The sequence below is a fragment of the Cucurbita moschata genome, unplaced genomic scaffold, assembly GCF_002738365.1.
Source record: "Cucurbita moschata cultivar Rifu unplaced genomic scaffold, Cmos_1.0 Cmo_Scf00015, whole genome shotgun sequence".
Lineage (NCBI taxonomy): Eukaryota > Viridiplantae > Streptophyta > Magnoliopsida > Cucurbitales > Cucurbitaceae > Cucurbita > Cucurbita moschata.
The window spans coordinates 3,699,023-3,718,255 of record NW_019268531.1 but is presented as its reverse complement, the minus strand read 5'-3'; the positions used below and the strand labels follow the sequence as shown (position 1 = coordinate 3,718,255).

General features: G+C 36.7%; 2 protein-coding genes across 4 annotated transcripts; both read left to right on the top strand.

Moving 5' to 3' along the window:
• The first annotated feature begins 4,483 nt into the window (after positions 1 to 4,483).
• On the top strand, positions 4,484 to 13,295 carry LOC111453088 (protein SCAR2-like). 2 transcript variants are annotated; one of them, XM_023094034.1, is made up of 10 exons: positions 4,484 to 4,854; positions 5,814 to 5,977; positions 6,787 to 6,910; positions 6,995 to 7,124; positions 8,233 to 8,294; positions 8,389 to 10,119; positions 10,156 to 12,244; positions 12,335 to 12,421; positions 12,514 to 12,618; positions 12,718 to 13,295. In XM_023094034.1, exons 1-10 carry the CDS (start codon positions 4,700 to 4,702, stop codon positions 12,772 to 12,774), a joined length of 4,704 nt encoding a protein of 1,567 aa, XP_022949802.1. In that variant the 5' UTR covers positions 4,484 to 4,699; the 3' UTR covers positions 12,775 to 13,295. The 2 variants fall into 2 exon arrangements, with proteins under 2 accessions (XP_022949802.1, XP_022949801.1); XM_023094033.1 differs by having other exon boundaries at positions 8,389 to 12,244.
• A 1,160-nt stretch (positions 13,296 to 14,455) lies between these two features.
• On the top strand, positions 14,456 to 18,585 carry LOC111453092 (solute carrier family 40 member 1-like). Of its 2 annotated transcripts, XM_023094037.1 has the most exons (8): positions 14,457 to 14,905; positions 15,269 to 15,419; positions 16,197 to 16,393; positions 16,483 to 16,947; positions 17,582 to 17,753; positions 17,873 to 18,010; positions 18,122 to 18,232; positions 18,332 to 18,585. In XM_023094037.1, exons 1-8 carry the CDS (start codon positions 14,805 to 14,807, stop codon positions 18,494 to 18,496), a joined length of 1,500 nt encoding a protein of 499 aa, XP_022949805.1. In that variant the 5' UTR covers positions 14,457 to 14,804; the 3' UTR covers positions 18,497 to 18,585. The 2 variants fall into 2 exon arrangements, with proteins under 2 accessions (XP_022949806.1, XP_022949805.1); XM_023094038.1 differs by lacking the exon at positions 15,269 to 15,419 and having other exon boundaries at positions 14,456 to 14,905; positions 16,303 to 16,393.
• Positions 18,586 to 19,233: the final 648 nt, after the last annotated feature.

Here is a 19,233-nt window from a genome sequence, read left to right as displayed (position 1 = left end):
TTTACAACAAAAACTCTAATACTTAAGTCAAACCAAAATTTTAAGACTGTAAAAAGAAACTAGAGAACGAGAAAGAAGTGAAAATAAGGTATTTTTACGAGCGTTGACCTAATATTTTCCATTCACCTCCTGGATTTGGAATGGATAAGGGAAACGAGCTAACTAGGGTACCATGCATGCCGCTTGAAATAAATTCATCACAAGGTCGACACCGAGGTGAGGAATCACCCAATTACGTCATTTCCCATGTCCAATCTAGTCCTAAGGTATTTCTCGAAGCTTAAATTTCTATTGTTCTCGAGCCCAATTTTCATTAACTCATTCCGACTTGGTTTTATCCTCAATTTTTTTTCTTTTTAGACTTATTCATTAGATTCATACTTACTCGTAACATATTTTTTTTCACATGATCACCTAATTCAATCGTCTAGTCGTTCTAATACATATCAAAATATTTAAACCAATGAAAAATTTTAATACAACATAATTGATTATCATATTAATAACTTTGCTATAAAAAAAATAAAAAAAAATATGGCTTCTATGATTGTATATATAATTAGATACTATTTTGTATCATCGATAAAATATTAACTCAGATGTGCATGTAGATTATTATTATTTTTAAAATGATTAATTTCTTACGTGGATATTACAGATATTTTACAAATTAGAAAAATACTAATTTTTGCATGGTTATGGTTTAGAGAGAGGAGGTGTGTTTGGTGGTGGGTATCTATCCATTCAAGTTCAGAAGACAGAAATCATTAATGAATGATTTGGTCAGCCAGCTCATCTGCTGACTGGTCTAAGGGCCTCCAAAAAATTTAATAATAAAATAAAATCTTTATGAAATTCAGTTGCTTCATGTTTGTGACAAGACATACACAAGGACACGTGGACCAAAATTATATGAAAATATTTAACTTATTATTATTTTTAATATTGAATTTAGGTGGGTTAGGCCCAATGGAATATGGAGGCCCAAGAGTAAGCTCTCTTTTGGCCCAATTATTGACTCAAGAATGGGCTTTTTAGTTCTCATGGGTCCAAAGTCCAAATTATGTTTAATTTATACGTCAGAGAGGTCGCAAATTGTGAGATGTCACATCGATGCCAGTGAGGAAGCTCGTCGATCCCACATCGGTTGGAGAAGAGAATGAAGCATTTTTTTTATAGGAGTATGGAAATCTCTGTCTAGCACATCTTAAAACCTTGAGGGAAAACCCGGAAAGAAAATTCTAAAGAATATAAAATCTGCTAGCGGTGAACTTGGACTGTTATTATGTCATGTTTTGTTTGAGACTTCTTCTTATACCTACGTCCACTCCCACAAAGACGGGGTTTGTCCCAAATTTAATCATTATTATAATAACAATAATAATTAATTCATTCATTAATTAAAATTAGTTTTTAAAGTAAAGTAGGTTGTGTATACCTAACTCTTCTAACTAACACAAAGTACGATAACATACATACCTAACAAGGTAAGTAAGAAAAAAATCTCTCTAAGAGCGGTTTTCTAGATCGGAAAGATAGTAATTAGGTTATCTCAATAACTAAAACGTGTATTATGTCTGAATCTAACTAGGATTTACAGTAGCAGAAGAACTGAAACGGTTAGAATGTGGTGCAACTTAGAAGATATGCTTCTAATATTTACTCATCTTAACCGATATATAAGTGAACTATTTTGGCTTAATGTTGGTGACATCTATACTAGGTATCAAGTGATGACGTAATAGATTGACTGACCACCACAAACGACCTTTTCTATAAACAAAGACCATTATTAAAAGACGTAAAATTCCAGAATGTTCAGGTTTACTATACCATCGTTACGATCTTGATTGCAGTATTCGAGAGCGCTCAACAAGTTTCATGTTACTAGCGTTCACTTCTTTACGTAGATGAAGCTGTTTGAGTTGAAAAGATTTACCATATGAACAATCGGGTGGTCTAAAATAATATCTCAACCCACCCCACGAACATACGCTCTCAAAAGTAGCTTTTCGGGTCACGAGATAGATGAATATAAAGCAATTTTCCGTTTAAAGTCATGGGCTATTTGGTGGGTATAGTCCCTAGAATGGGGAAGTGGAAAGGGTTTGGAATTTGCTACAACTAAATCTTAAAAGCTGATGCCTTTCTTCCAACCTTTCTAACCCAACTCTTTAAAGCTACGTTTATATGATGCCTTTCACCATTTTCCTTTTTTTTTTTCTATATTTTTTTATTGTTAGTACTTTATTACTAAAATGCCCTTCAATCTCGTGTTAAAAAATAACCTTAAATTTTAAAAAGTTTTATTAGTACTCGGTTTGGAAATACCACATTTATAAAAATACCTATAAAATTTTAAAAGAGCTTAGTTTAAAAATATTAATATTATTTTTAAAAGTTTATTTATATATATATATATATATATATATATATATTCATGTGTTGCTAATATTTGTTAAGATTTTTTTTTAATTATTTTTATAAAAAAATTTAAAAGTGATTTTCAATATTTTTGAATGTTTTTTTATTATTTTTTAAATAAATTATTGACATTATTAAAATTATTTTTTTAAAGATATTATTGAAATTTTTAAAAATTTTAATTATTTTTTTTAACGGTAAAATTGGAAGATATTTTTATTAATTTAATTTAGAAAAGAAAATAATTTGGGCCCACGGCCGTCCACGTCGCCAGAGTAGACGCGGTTTTTGTGATGGTTCACGGGTTTCCGTTTCTACAGGGAGCTAAATTACATTTATGACCTCGAGTAGTTGTACGTACCAAATAACGCCACGTGTAGAAAGATGGGTATAGAATAATAAATTGTTACATGGGAGTGTGGGAGAGCACAACAGTATGATGGCCCCCAAAATAATAATTAATAATAATATTATTCTTTATTGGCATTCGCTTAATAAATAAATAATCATAATTACTTTTATTGTTTTATAACTAACTGTCTATTACTATAATCTTCTTTCTTCTTCAAGTTTGTTTCTAATTTTTTAATATAGAAATTAAAACTTTAAAAAAGAAAAATACCTTAATGAACCATGAAACGTCCAGATGAAAGCAATTATAAAGATAAAGATGACTAATAAAGACTTAAAATAACTAATTTTCTAATAAAATAGGGGAGACGAGAGGGGTATAAATGGAATTTCAGACCTTTTTTTTTTAAAAAAAAAAGAGAATTACTTGTTAAGCATAATGGTTGTCCTTTTTTTTCTAAATAAAATCTCCTTAATCAATTTGTTTTCTTAATTTAGAATGCAAGAAAAAGGAAAGTTGACATGATTAAAAAGTCAATAGAAAGGACGGTGGGGATGAAATAGGAACAGAAAATTACAGTGGGGTCGGGAACAGCGGATAACTAACCGAAAAAATAAATAAATAATAAATACCATGATCCGATACATACAACATCCAGCACAAAATAAGCGCCATGATGTGCTCCGCCTCCCTTCTTTCTTAATTCTCTACTTTATTTATTTATTTATTATTATTTTTTAAATTGGATTTTTTAAAAAAATAAAAATTCCAAATTAAATGTTTCGGTGTCTATTTTAACTCAAAACTACCCATTTGACTATAACTCAAATGATTTATATATTCTCGATTAAACAGGTAACAATTCAAGTCCACTGCCAGTAGATATTGTCTTCTTTAGACTTTTATTTTCAGACTTTCTCTCGAATTTTTTAAAACATGTCTCTTAGGGAGAGATTTCCATACTCTTATAAGAAATGTTTCGTTCTCCTTCTCAGCCTTCGGGGTCTAACGTCCTCACTAGTACTCGTTCCTCTCTCAAATCGAGTGAAACATGTTTGCTAGGGAGTGATTTCCACACCCTTATAAGAAACATTTCGTTCTCCTTCTCAGCCGATGTGAGATTTCACAATCTACTCCCTTCAGGGTCCAATGTCCTCGCTGACACTCGTTTCTCTCTCTAATCGATAAGGGATCTCACAATCATTGTAAGATCCCACATCGGTTGGGGAGGAGCACAAAACATTTTTTTATAAGAGTGTGAAAATCTCTCCCAAGGAGACACGTTTTAAAAAAGGAAGCTCAAACGAAAAAACTCAAAGATGACAATATCTACTGGGTACAAAAAGTCTGTCCAGTTTTATATTAGGTTGTTGAACTAAAAGTAGAAACAAAAAGTCTCTTCACAAGCTTATTCCTGCTCGAATTGATATCGGTTGAATTTTACATCTATTCTAAACTTTTTTTTTAGTGTTCGACTTGAGTTGTATGAGATAGAAACTCGTCTCATGGAAGGTTAGGAGGCCGAGCCCCACTCGTGTGGCTTAGGTCAACTAACCGTTCACGATAATTAGTATTTTACTGATTTGACTATGTTCATATGAAAAATATTATAATAATTAATAAAAATATATATTTGTGAAAATGTTGTATAATTGAATAGAGAGTTGAGGTCACATTAAATATACCGTTCCTAACGGGGACTCAGACGACCGTATATTAATTCATCCGTTCACATCTTTTCATCGATTCTCAATTAACTCAGCTTTTTCCCAAACCAAAAATTTTCAACTGAAGATACTCATGCTGCAACAAATTGGCCGATGAGAAATGTAGAAGGAAGGACAATCGGAGTACGGCGGTGAATTTGAGAACCAGTGGAATTGCAGTTTCGAGCTTGAGGAGGAAGAAGAAGAAGAAGAAGAAATGCCGCTGACTCGGTACCAAATTAGGAACGAGTACGGCTTGGCGGATCCGGAGCTGTACAAGGCCGCTGATAAAGATGATCCTGAAGCTCTTCTTGAAGGCGTTGCCATGGCGGGCCTTGTCGGAGTCTTGCGCCAGCTCGGTGACCTTGCTGAGTGAGATTTTGTTTGTTTTTTTTTTTTTTGTTCTGTTTCTTTTACTGATGTGTATATATATATATTTTTGGAGTGGATAGTTCTGATTCATCTAAATTGTGGATGCTTAGTAATGGATGAGTGTTTGTGCTTGGAGTTGGGAGCTGCGGGAGATGGTTTTTGAGTTGAGTGATTGGAATGAGCGTTGAATTGAGAAGTTTGTGTTTGAATCAGAGATTTTGGAGTAGATTGTATAATCAGTAGACCGTTCTTCATTAGGTTTTGGATTTAAGTTAATGCGGTGACTGAAATGCTGGAAACGAGGGATTTATAATAGTTCATGGAATTATCGGCTTGAATTCTCCCCTTCAATTAGAAGATTCATCTTCTCTACTGGCTCCTCAATCGTTTTAGCTCTTTCAGTTTCTTTGCTTTCTAAATTACGTTCTTTAAACTGCTTGTTGATGACTTGTGATTTGCGTTGTTACTCTACGCGAGTTGATTCATAACTGATTGAGTACTCGGCAATTGGTAGGAGTTTATGGAAATCTTGGATTGGCCGTTTGTATTCTAATCCTAACTTTCTTAAGTTTTATGTACTTCCACTTGTAATTTTGGTACTTCAGCAGCTGAGCTTCTTAATATTCTTTCCTGTTCTGGTAATAGGCACAAAGTTAACCGTATACAAGGATTCTAAATTTCTGAATGATATTTCACCACACCATATTTGGATTCGGTTCCATTGATGCATTTGTTGTACTTTTTTAAATATATGATTATAGTACTTCTGTTGGAGAGTCTGATAAATATCTGGTAATACGTCAGTTATCTTACTGGGGACTTGGAAAGACTGAAAATTTGAAGACTTGTTTTAGATATTTAACTGCTCTAAGACCCGTTTTTACGTTCATAATATTTAAAGAAGATTTGCTGTTCCCAGAAATCTGCCTTCATCTTTGTTTCTTTTTATTTGTTGAAAGGTTTGCTGCTGAGGTATTCCACGACTTACACGAAGAGGTCATTTCAACGGCTGCAAGAGGTCATAGTCTTATGATTCGTGTGCAGCAACTTGAGGCAGAAGTTCCTTCAATTGAGAAAGCATTTCTGTCCCAAACAAATCATACATCTTTCTTCACTGGTGCAGGTTAGTCTACCGTATATATTGTTATACTTCTACCAAAAATGACGGCCACCACATTGATTTTGTTGATGGATTTGAACAGTTTATTTGGGATCATGAACTGATTCAATGTTGTAATTTTCCTCTTTATTTTTTGAGAATTTTACAGAATGTGATGTAAGGACTTAGAAAATTACGCAAATGCAGCACAGAATTGTCATGTTCATTTTTTTTAAACTAGTCTTGCTACCTTGTTATTGATTTCGGTAGTTTAAATGCATATTTGATCGGAGTACTAGTTTATGGTGTTAAAAAAGTACAGATTAACATATTGTTTTTTGTTTCTTGAGAACTGCATGTATCCTGATCATGACTAGTAAATTAAATGTATTTTTCAAGTTTCATAGAATAATTCAAATCATTTTCTTTAAATAAGATATTGATTATGAAAGAATACAGTTTGGTAGGAAGGTTGGAGTGGATATTGCAAGATCCAATTAACCTGTGTATTTAATGTTGGCTTGTTATACATAGAAGGTAACATGCTTCTAGGCATTTAATTATTTATGTGGTTTATGTGATTATTTATCTTATCGAATCATTTTCATATTGAATCATTTTGATCCTGCATCGTAGGAATGGCTCAAATGCCGTTGTTTCATTTAGATATAGGGCTAGTACCATTAGATTAGACCACCAAAAAATCTGTTTTGTACTTTTTGTGTATGTTTCAAACGACTCAAGTTCATCTAAAATGAAATGAGGTTTGTATTTAGAGGGTTCTAACATCTGAAGGATAAACTTTTAAATCACAATCATGAGCTATATTGCAGGACTTGACTGGCATCCTAATTTGCAGTTGGAGCAAGGTCTTGTTGCTCGTGGAGACTTACCTCGGTTTGTCATGGATTCCTATGAAGAATGCAGGGGTCCCCCACGTCTATTCCTTTTAGACAAGTATGTTATACTTCTGTATAAATGTAAAAACATTGTGTTTATAGGATTTAACAAGAAATCCTTTGACTGTCTGCCTTCGAATAGGTTTGATGTTGCCGGGGCTGGGGCATGTTTGAAGCGATACACTGACCCTTCAGTATTTAAAGTGGAATCCAAAGCTTCTGAGAGATCAAATATTGAGCCTCTAAGGGAGAAGAAAAACCGTAAAGTGAAGGTATGCTCAATATTGTAGTCAATTCAATACTGCTTATCCATTTCTTAAAGCACTTCGATTCTTTACCTCTCACAAATTTGACTGGTTAGTTAGTTCATTTGTTGTCTTCCTTCTTTCTGCTTCTTTTGTTTCCCGTGATATTAAATGACTAGTTCTAGTCACATATTGCTCTAGTAGATTCATATGACCTTCAGAGATTAAACATTTTGAGAAGTTCTATGAAACTCACTTCATCCATTCTGGGAAGTGGTCAATGTGATTAGGAATGCCTTTAAGAGTACTTGTGAATATTATTAAAGTATTAAGAGTATACTAGTCATTAGTCAGGTAATTTGTTAGTGGGGACTTGTTATAAATAGAGCAAGTGGGATGGGAATGGATGGAGGTAGACAATTTCTTAGTGAATATTGGCTTGAGTATGAATACTCTAGAGAGGGAAGTTTCCAAGGATCTCGAATTACTTGGTAGTTTTCTTTCTGTAGTTTCTTCTATGTGAACATATTTCTAAGTTTTTTTAAAATTATTTTTTGTTATTTTTTTTTTTAAATCACAATACATGTATCTTTTACTTCATGTATTGGCTACTGTTCTTATGTAAATATTCATGCATACGATGCATATGCTTTTGGGCACCTTTTTTTTTTCAGTTAAATTATTTGTTTATCCATGTGGTGGATGATTGTTTGCTCAACAGATTAGTATTGTCAACGCGATACATGGAAAGGCTGTCCAATCGTGCATTAGTCATTAGCTTGTATCTTTCTGGCTTCTCTAAAGATAACCTTAGTTGAATATTCATTATTTACCTACAAAATATTTGCATTTGAAATCTAAATTTGCATATGGGTGCTTTATTTTTGCCTTTGCATGTGCGACTTGCGTATGTTGGATCACTTAAAAAGTTAATCAAGTTTATTTACCCGTTACAATAATGGGTTTCTTAATTTCTTAGAGAAAATATGTTCATTTGGGCACATTTTACCCATCAGTTCTAGGACTGTCATTTATGGATGCTATACACGCACTCTTCTTACTACTCAGTGAAACTTATCCGTGCATGATTGTGACCTATTTAGTTTTAAAATATGGCTGTCTTGATTCCTAGCAGAAGAAAGGACCACGCAGGAGGAATGGAGGAACACCAGAAATTGGACCAACATCCCATGCCAAGTAGGGTGTCTAATTCCTTATTTCTAACTTGTCCAACTGCATAAGTTCACTTATAGATACTTGATTGATCACGTCAACCCAACCATTTGTGCAGACTACATCAATTGTTCTTGGAGGAGCGCATTGACAGTTGTTTTAATGACCCTTCACGGCTTGTAAAATTGAAGAAAAGGCAATTCAATAGATGTGTTGACTCCAAAAATGGAAAAAGCTACATGGAGAAATTTTTGGAGACTCCTTCTCCAGAGCATAAGATGGTTTATGAAGCATCAGTTGCTGAACCAACCTTGCGTTCAATGTCAGATAATACCATTGAACTGGGGCTTAGAATACTTGATATCACTATGGTGAGTCCTGCAAGCAAGTCTCCTGGAAGAGTAAGTACGTGCTCTTCATGTATCGCTGAAGACGAAGAATTAAAAAGACCAATCAACGGTGGTGTTTCTGGTGAGGAGATTTTGAAGATGCCTGAATCAACTGCAGATGATGAGATTGAGACGACTCCCAATCTTCAAATGGTGGTGGTTGAAAACCACTTAGAATATGGAGAAGGGAAAACAGGGAGCAGTATAGATGGATATCGTTCTGATGAGGTCATCAGTGAAGTAGACAATTATGTGGATGCTCTTGCTACTATGGAGTCAGAAATAGAAACAGATAATGAACCTAGATCTAAAAATGTTAACCTTGGAAAACAGAGAAGTGAATCTGATGCAAATGCTGAACACATAGAAGCCCAAGCACAACTATCAGATTCACAATCCTTCGTAAACTCCTCAGGATCAGATGATGGTAACAGTTCATTCAAGAGAGAGAGATCAAGTTTTTCGTGCTCTGATACAGTAAGTAGTTTGCCTGACAACATTCAATATGATTCTGAAGAAACAGCTAAAGTATTACCTTCAAGTCCTAAAGCATGTATGGCGGATATTGAAAACATGCCATGTAATACGGATTATACCTCTCATTCTCATGAAAGCAATGCTGATGAACATGGAGTGCTTGATAATACTAGTGTTGATGAAGAAAGAATCTCAAAACCTGAAGTACCCGGAGGTCCAAGTTTTTTGGATTCAATTTCTCCTCAACCACTGTTAGACACAGAATCATTCCCATCTCTATCTCTACAGGACGAACCGAAGTTGAATAAGAAATCATCTACCAACCTTATTAATTCTGGTTCGCAGATATCAAGTACAGAGACAGACCCAGGTTGTCATAAAGATGTTCACGTTGATGTTCCCTCCAAGACTACTAGTAGCGCTGACCACACAATTCCATTTGAAAGTTGTCGTATTAGAGACAGGGAGGGTGAGGATGTAGATGCCACATCTGAAAATTCATTGCATCTTTCAAATGTCTTGGGGCAAGCTGTTGAGATTGAAGCGGTAGAAAAGGTAGGGGATACAATGCTGCAAAAAGAGTACCAAGATGATAGAACTATTGACAAGCAAGCCTTGCCAGAAATTGACCCGTCTCCTAGTTCTTTATTGCCCGCTGAGACTTCGCGTGCTTCTACAAATGATTCTTCAGATAACAAATATAATTTAATTTCCCTGAAAGGTGATGATAGCATTGTGGCCGCTGAAGCAAAATATTTACCTCTTGCAGTAGATTTATCGCAGACTCAGGCTTTGAAGGATGACAACATTTTAGTAGCTGAAGCAAAATATGACGACTTACCTCTTGCAGCCGATTGCTCACAGACGCATGATTTCAAGGATCGAGTGGAAAATGTAGCAGTTCAAGTTGAAGATGGTACGACAGAAATTGATGTAACATATTCTGAAAGGGATGCAAATATTGTAGATATAAGAAGGCCAGCTGATGATGGAAAAGTAACCACATTCACCCATGCTGATGATACCTCGGAAGAACTGCAACTTTGTTATCCAAATGATACAGTTCATGAAATGCATTTAAGCTCACGAGACTTTGTGGAAACAGTTAATCCAGAAGGTGTGACTTTGCCTAGCACTTCTGTTTCCTCCTGTGATGTAATTATTTCATCAGGTGATCTGGATCATGAGGACTCCGTAAATTATAGTAATTTTGCAACTGGAAAGGTTCAAGCAGATGAGTTTGTTGATTCTGTAAACTTTAGTGACGTTGTGACTGAAGAGGTTCAAGCAGATGAGGTGGTCAATTCTCTAAACTGTAGTGAAATTGTGGCTGAAAAGGTTCAAGCAGACAAGGTGGTTGATTCTGTAACCTGTAGTGACGTTGTGACTGACAAGGTTCGGTCAGATGAGATGGTTGAGTCTGTAGACTGTAGTGATGTGTCTGCAGAGGTTCAAGGGGATGGTGTGGTTGCGTCTACTTCAGTCGTAGCCAAGATTGCTACCATCGCTGAAGTCACACCCAAGAATTTAAATAGTTTCAGCGAAGAAGAAAATGTAAGCACAGATAAACTTCACACTGGAGCATTTCAAGCAGATGGATTTGATTTTGATGCTGATCCCATGACCAGAAATGATGTGAATGGAGTTGTGAGCACATCCTTGCTTGGTCTTTTATCTACATCGGAGAATATGAAGAGTGATTTGCTAGAAAACCATCCTGGCTTTGAGAATCCATATCAAAATCAGAATGAATTGATTTCAGACTATCCGGATTCAGGGCTGATTGATGGCATTCATAATTTACCTGTTCATACGCAGTCGCAATGCACTTCAGTTATCGATAATCTTTCTTTTGGTCCAGAATCTTTGGAACTAAGAGATCTGGAATCTGAGCTCAATTCTTCCCATCAGTGTGATCTTAATGAAGGCATTGAATGTATATCTCCTCCCTCTCTAAGTTTCTCCTCTGCCGTTGAGACTTCCAGTGAGCCATTGCCAGGTTTGCAAGCTAAACACGAGGATATGGGGCCTGTAGGGGCAGATGTTGATGTTTCCAATTCTTCACGCCTTGAACAACCATCTCCAGGACAATTAGATGAGGAAAAAGTTCAACCGGTACAGCCTTCATATCCAGCAGTCCAACAGGATCAAAGTTCTAAATGCACAACTATTGAGGCAACCATTCAAGCTGGACATTCTCTATCAGAGTTATATATACAACATTCAATCGGTGAACTCGATATGACAGGTCGTACAATGGATACATTACAGCCTGTCCTACCTAGCGACATCCTGCTGCCTGAGGTACCTCGAGTCGATTTGAATGAGATGCCACCATTACCCCCTCTACCTCCAATGCAGTGGAGGTTAGGGAAGGTTCATCAAGCTTTTCCTGCTCCACCAAGATGTGAGGATCCACTTCACTCGATATTACCATCGAAAGCTGAAGAGAAGGGCATATGTTTGGAATCCGAGAACCCCTACACATGCTTTCAAGATAACAAGCTTACACATATATCTGGTCACATGGTACATAACACAATGCAGCCTCCTCCATTCACAGGGCAACTGCACATGATTACAAACGAAGTTTTCGAATATAGTTCTGCCACCATGGAGAAACAATACAATAACCCATTTTTTACGTTACCGCCAATGCCCAAGGAAACCCCAGAGCTTTATTCTCTTAAGTCTGCTGGAGAAGAAGTACAAGCTGATTTGAAACTGCCTTCACTAGGACTGACAAACGACGACGTAAATTGTAAAAGTGATAGTGGATCTTCATATGGGCAGTCATTCCAATCGTTTAGCAACTCAGCATCACAAATAGACTTGAAGCCTGATATACCTCAACATGTATCACAAGATTCTGAAGGGGAGAAAAGGAATTCCCATGCTATGATAGCGCCTCTATCATTCATGAAGAACGAACAATCTCGGGATGATTTGCCATCTACTGAGGAAGAAGTAGCTTCATCCTCTAAAACAGCTCTTATGCCATCGACCTCTGGGGTCGGTATGCCTAATGGAAAACCACCTACTAGTAGTAAGCTACTTCGTCCACGAAGTCCTCTCATTGATGCTGTCGCTGCCCACGATAAAAGCAAGGTTCTATAATATTTCATTAACTATTTTGAGAACTTATTCGGTGATAAGCTTATAAAATACTTGGAATTAACTTTCTTGACCAATTTGCAGTTGAGAAAAGTTTCTGATCGGATACTACCTGAAATTGGACCCAAGGTAGATGAAAGAGATTCACTGCTTGCACAGATTCGAACCAAGGTTGAAGCTGAACATTGCTCTTATTAATACATTGACACGAATTTCGTGGTGCAGTTGGTTTGCTAACGAATTATTCTGATTGTAATTTTCAGTCCTTTAGTTTGAAGCCCGCAGCCGTAACGAGACCCAGTGTGCAGGGTCCAAAAACCAATTTGAGGGTCGCTGCTATCTTGGAGAGAGCAAATGCGATTCGCCAGGTATCTCTCTAGCTCCCTCGAACCTAACTCAACCCAACCCAACCCAACCCGTATCTTTATCTTAGAAATGGAACTTACTTGGAAACTATTAAAAAACAGGCATTTGCTGGAAGTGATGAAGATGACGATTCTGATAGTTGGAGTGATTCTGAATAAACTTCACCTCCTTCAATCCATAAATACTCCATCGCTGCTTCGCCATGATCTGGGTTGAGATTTCTCGTTCTCCCTTAAATGGTAATTTCTGTAGTTTAGCATTCCACTTCATCTCTAAGCTTCTTCATATATGTATAAAGCATACGTCACATGTCCTCTGGGTTGTCTCTATTTTTGTTTATCTTTTGGTCCCTTGCTCTGGGTTCATGAACAAAGCAGTACCACCCGTCAACCGAACGGTATACAACGTCGAGAATAACATACGATACGAGGTAGAATATTATTATTCAACAAGAGCTGGACCAAACACAATCAGTGCTCCTGGGTATTTGGTATAATCTTGGCAATTGTAAATGGTATTGGAATGGATTAAATTTTGGTATGTAACATACTTTTGATGTAATTTTTGTAATTGTAGTACCGTCTCATGCATATTTTTGTCTCACCCTCATACTTCTGTTCTGTTCTGGCCTCCTATATTATAATGGCCACCTTTCTTAGTACAGTGAAATTCTTTGCTACTCTTCACGTTTTATACCAATATATATTCATGTTATATAGGTCTAGCTTTGTCTAATGGTAAGAAGCACGGATACTTTGGTGTGGCTAGCGTATGTTTGCTAGACTCGTATCGCACACTTCTTAGCGTGTAGATGTGTTAGACACTAATTGTTTAAAGTCAGAATAGGTCCAAAAGTTGTATGCAATGTTCATCAAGTATATTAAAAACACACATATATATGTTAATCAAACGTATTTTTTAAGCATATAAATGCATAAACGTGTTGACTTTGAATTTTCTTCTTATATAAAAAGATATGTTTTAAAATGCATATTTTAACAAATGCGTCCTTGTTATGTCTTGATCTTAGATTTTTAAATAATTATGTGTCCCTCGTCCTTGTCCGACAATTATGTTTTTCTAATCAATTTGTTTTTAAGGATAAATCTTGTGATTTATCTATTTATGGTTTCAATATATAAACAAATTTATGTAGATGGAAGATGACTCAATTTAAAGGGTTTTCTTAGTACAACAAGTGGAATTTCTTAGTACGATACTCGGGTTGTGGGATTATTTTAAAAGTTTTAATAATACACTTAAACTCTAAAAAAAATACATTACGGTTCATTTTAGATGACAAATGATTAGCACTTTATTTCAAAAATACCCTTGAATTTTTAATAGTGTTTCAAAAATACACTTGAACTTAAAAAAAATTCTTTAATACCCTCTAACTTTTTTTAAAAGTTCAAAAATACATTTACGGTTAGTACTATGTTTAAAAAACACACACGAAATTTTAAAAGTAGCATCGACACCCTTTACCTTTCTAAAAAAATTCTAAAGAATTCTTACTATCAATACATGGACGAAAACTGCCTATCGACATCTCATAAATTATTTTTAAACGAAAGTTTATGAGTATTTTTTAAATGGGGTACTAGTTATATACGTATTTAAAAAAAATTAAAAATTATTTTTTAAAAATTAAAAAAGTTTGAATATTAATAAAACTTACATAGGTATTTTAAAAAAAAATGTTTAAAACCATTAAATTTGAAACTATTTGGTAAGGTCAAATTTCAACCTCAATACCACCTCTTGGTTGCATGCATGCATGACAGTGATGATGAGCATGAGTCATGAGCCCTTTTAAATAATTCTTTTTTTTTCCATATCTGCATGACAGAAAGTTGCTAATTTAATCATGATTCTGTGTCAGTTCTTCCCCAGCTCATATAAGAACCTCCATATTTACAAAGACCCATAAGAAAAAATTGTCGCTTCCCTGAATATCCATTCCCTCAGAGACGCATAAAAGAGACCCACCTTTTTCTAATCATCGATCGAAGAGCAGCAAGCAATTTCCCAAGTTAAAAAAGGAAGAATTCCCCGTCTGGGAATTCGGAAGTCAAACTCCCACTGATTTCGTTCTGTTTACCCTTTTCTTTGATCGATTCAGTTCATATTTCGTTAATCTCAGATTGATTTTGATCCAGAGGAGCTGTGATTGAAGAAAACAGTAATGGAGAATGAGCCGCTTCTGTCCCCTCTGCAATCCCCTGCTTCTTCTTCTCTTCTTCGGAGTCTGTACGCCGGACACTTCTTGGCCAGATGGGGCGCTAGGTTTTCCCCCTTTCTTCTCGCTATTTTGGTTTCCATTCCGATTATTCCCGTCATTTCATAGATTTTAGATGAACCTAGTTGTTTGTTTGATAGAATGATTTGAATCCCTGTTTTTGGTTTGATCTTATCATGTTTTAGGATTTGATTTCATTATATCAGGATTGAAAACAGTGTAAAAGAAACTTGGGATTTGTTTTGTTTTGTTTCGAACGTTTTCTTCCATTGTTGCACAGATTGCACACTAAGTGTTTGTATTTATGTCTCTTAGAGCAGATTTTGGTTTTGTTTTTTAAAACTCGAGTTCTGTTCCAACCCTTTTGATTGGATTTGGATTTGTTCTTACTGCCTTTGATTTTGTGACAGAATGTGGGAATTCTCCGTTGGTTTATATATGATCAGTGTGTGGCCCAATTCTCTACTCTTTGCAGCGATTTATGGTGTTGTGGAATCTGCTTCCACTGCTTTCTTTGGTCCAATTGTTGGTGATTGGGTTGATAAGTTAGCATACGTCAAGGTTTTGCTCTCTTTTTGCTTACATTTTCAAAAGAAGAAATGATAACTTATGATCTCCACAATGGTATGGTATTGTCAACTTTAGTTTTACTTTTAGTTTCCCTAAAAGGCCTCGTATGAATGGAGATGTATTTCTTACTTATAAACTCATGATCATTCCTTACCCCCTCCCAACAATCCTCGCCTCGAACAAAGTACACCATAAAGCCTCCCTTAAGGCTTATGGAGCCCTCGAACAACCTCCCCTTAATCGAGGCTCGACTCTTCTAGAGTCGTCGAACAAAGTACACCCTTTGTTCGACACTTGTGTCACTTTTGACCACACCTTCGAGGCTCACAACTTTTTTAATTTACATTTGAAGATTTTATTGACATAACTAAGTTAAGGACATGGCTCTGGTACCATGTTAGGAATAACGACTCTCCACAATGGTATGATATTGTCTACTATGAGCATAAGATCTCATGGTTTTGCTTTGGGCTTCTCCAAAGGGCCTCATACGAATAGAGATGTATTCCTTACTTATAAACCCATGATCATTCCCTAAATTAGCCAACGTGGGACTCCCTCCCAACAATCCTCAACACAATATGCTCATCCATCCTAGATATAAGCACAAGCCAGGTTATATGGGTTTATCATGATCATCTACTTGAATGAAACTAAACAACCATGAATCAATGAAATGATCAAGGTAGTCTTCAAATATCCTCTGGATGAAACAGTTGCTGTTTGCCTGATTGAAGTAGTCGTATATTTTTGGTTCTATGTTATCAGGTTCTCAAAATTTGGCTGGTGACACAAAATCTTTCGTATATTATTGCTGGAGCGACGGTGGTCGCGTTACTGTTCTACTCAGATTTGATATCCACCTATTTCACAGGGTTCATTTTGCTTGTGATATTGACAAATATTGCTGGAGCTGTTGGCGCGCTTTCGTCTCTTGCGGGTACTATCTTAATTGAAAGAGAATGGTAATTGATTGCTGTTTAGTTTTGAATAGCATTTGAGAAGAAAGTTCTATCCAAGTGATGTTTAAGTTGCCAGTTTGGTTTTTGCACAGGGTGGTAGTGATATCAGAACGCCATCCTCCTGAAATGCTGACAAATATAAACTCTACGATGAGGCGGATCGATCTGGTCTGCAAGCTGTTTAGTCCTGTAATATCTGGTTTCATTATTAGTTTCGTTTCTTTGAAGGCATCTGCTGTGACTTTGGCAGTTTGGAATATCGTATCGGTTTGGTTCGAGTATTGGTTGTTCACTTCTGTGTATGATGGGATTCCGGCTTTGGAAGAAAGCAGCCATAGAAGGGTCTCAAGACTTGTTCTAAGAGATGTGGAAGGGAGTAGTTCTGTCTCTCGATTTCCGGATTACGAAGATGGACATTCGGCTGAAACGAGCTGGAAAGTGAAAATGTTCAACTGGTTCTCAAAGTTCCCATTTGTTAGTGCATGGAAGATGTATCTAGAGCAAGACACCGTACTCCCGGGGATCGCTCTCGCTGTGTTATTCTTCACAGTCCTTAGGTAATGTCTGAATCCACTTGCTTTACCAATGCACTCATTAGAACGTGACTGCAAGGGAGAAGTTTCCACACCCTTGTAAGATATATTTCGTTCTCCTCTCTTATCGATGTGGGATCTTATAATCCACTCCGTTGGGGCACAACGTCCTCACTGGCACACCGCCTGATGACCGACTCTGATACTACTGTAACAGTCCAAGCCCTCTGCTAGGAGATATTGTTCGCTTTAGCTTGTTACGTATTATCGTTAGCCTCACGGTTAGGGAGAAGTTTCCACACCCTTATAAGATATGTTTTGTTCTCTTCTCCAATCGAGGTAGGATATCAAGGTAAAGGTTACTCGATGTTTTCACTGATAAAACTATGAGGTTGACGGCGATACGTAACAGACCAAAGAGGATAATATCTGCTAGCGGTGGTCTCAGACTGTCACAAATGGTATCAGAGTCAAGTCACCCGACAATGCGAGATACTGGTTGAAATAGGGCTAAACCCTTTTCATGGTAGATGCGTTTTAAAACGGTGAGGCTGATGGTGATACGTAACGGGCCAAAGCGGACAATATCTACTAGCGGTGGACTTAGGTGTTACATTGATACTCAAGTCTCCCATTCTCAAACTTTTTTCTCTTCCAGCTTTGGAACTTTAATGACTGCAACCTTAGAATGGGAAGGGATACCCGCCTATATCATTGGAATTGCACGTGGAATAAGCGCTACCATTGGCATTGCAGCAACACTTGTTTACCCTATTATACAGTCTCGAATTTCGACGCTTCGAACAGGCCTCTGGTCTATTTGGTCTCAGGTACGTTTAAGCGTCGTTGTAGCCATTGGCTAACAAGAGACCGTTGACATCGAAATGAAAATCTCTCTTTATCAACCGACCAAAACGGTCATTAATATTGATTGTCAATGACATTGCAGTGGTCCTGCTTACTAGTGTGCGTTGCTTCAATATGGATGCAAAACAGCCTCTTGTCAGCATACATGCTAATGATCGGAGTGGCAGTGTCTCGGCTCGGACTCTGGATGTTCGATTTGGCAGTCATCCAACAAATGCAGGTACGAAACACAGCATTCAAATCACAATAGAATTTGCTTCATATTATCTATAATGTAGTTTGATGTAATGAATGGGGAGTTCTTTTGTTTGCTTGCGTTTCATATCATTAGGATCAAGTCCCTGAATCCGATCGTTGCGTCGTCGGGGGTGCACAAAACGCTCTCCAATCGACCATGGACCTGATGGGGTACGTTATGGGAATTGTCGTCTCAAATCCTCAGGTGATACCATCCTCATCATCATTGAAGAACAGTCTATGATGAAGTAGTTATTTTGTATTTGTGTATGACTGTTGGTTATGGTGGCCATTTTTTTTGCAGGATTTCTGGAAGCTGATTCTGATATCGTTCACGGTGGTGACTTTGGCGGCGCTGCTCTATACCGTCCACCTCTACCGTGTCCGAAAGCATCTGTTTCACCTGGAGAAGTTGGCTTCCTGCTGCTCGAGATGGTCACCAAGCTTCAATTTTAATCACTCTTTCTAATGAAAGTGAACAAGAATATAGTTTCTTTCTGCTGTGTAAATTGTTTGTGTAACATTCTATGAGAAGAAACGGATCATGTTCGGTTCAAATTTTTATGTTAGTCAATAAATTTGGAATCGCTAACTTCACTGCGGGAAGATATTGGCTGTTTTGATCCGTTATGTGTCGTCGTCAGCTTCACTGTTTTAAAACGCATCTGCCTCTTTAAGGGTCTAACGTCCTCGTTGGTACACCACTCGATGTCTGGTTCTAATACTATTTCTAATCGTCCAAGTCCACTGCTAACAAACATTATTTGCTTTGGCCTGTTATATATCACTGTCTACCTGACCTATTATGTATCACCGTCTGCCTAAAACACTCTTCCAACGTGGGATCTCACAATCCACCTTTGAGGGTCGAGCATCCTTGTTGGCATATTGCATGCGTCTGGTTTTAATACCATTTATAATAGTCCAAGTCCACCTTTAACAAAGATGGTCGGGTTTGGTTCGTTATATATTGCTCTTACCCTTATAATTTTAAAACGCTTCTACCAAAAGAGATTTTCACATCAATTGTCTATTATATATCGCTGTTAACTTCATAGTTTTAAAACGCTTCTATCAAAAGAGATCTCCACACCATTTATTAGAATGTTTCATTACTCTTTCCAACCGAGATCTCCACACCATGTGTTAGAATGTTTCATTACCCTTTCCGATCCAGAATTTCACTACATCCATCACAAAATGGAA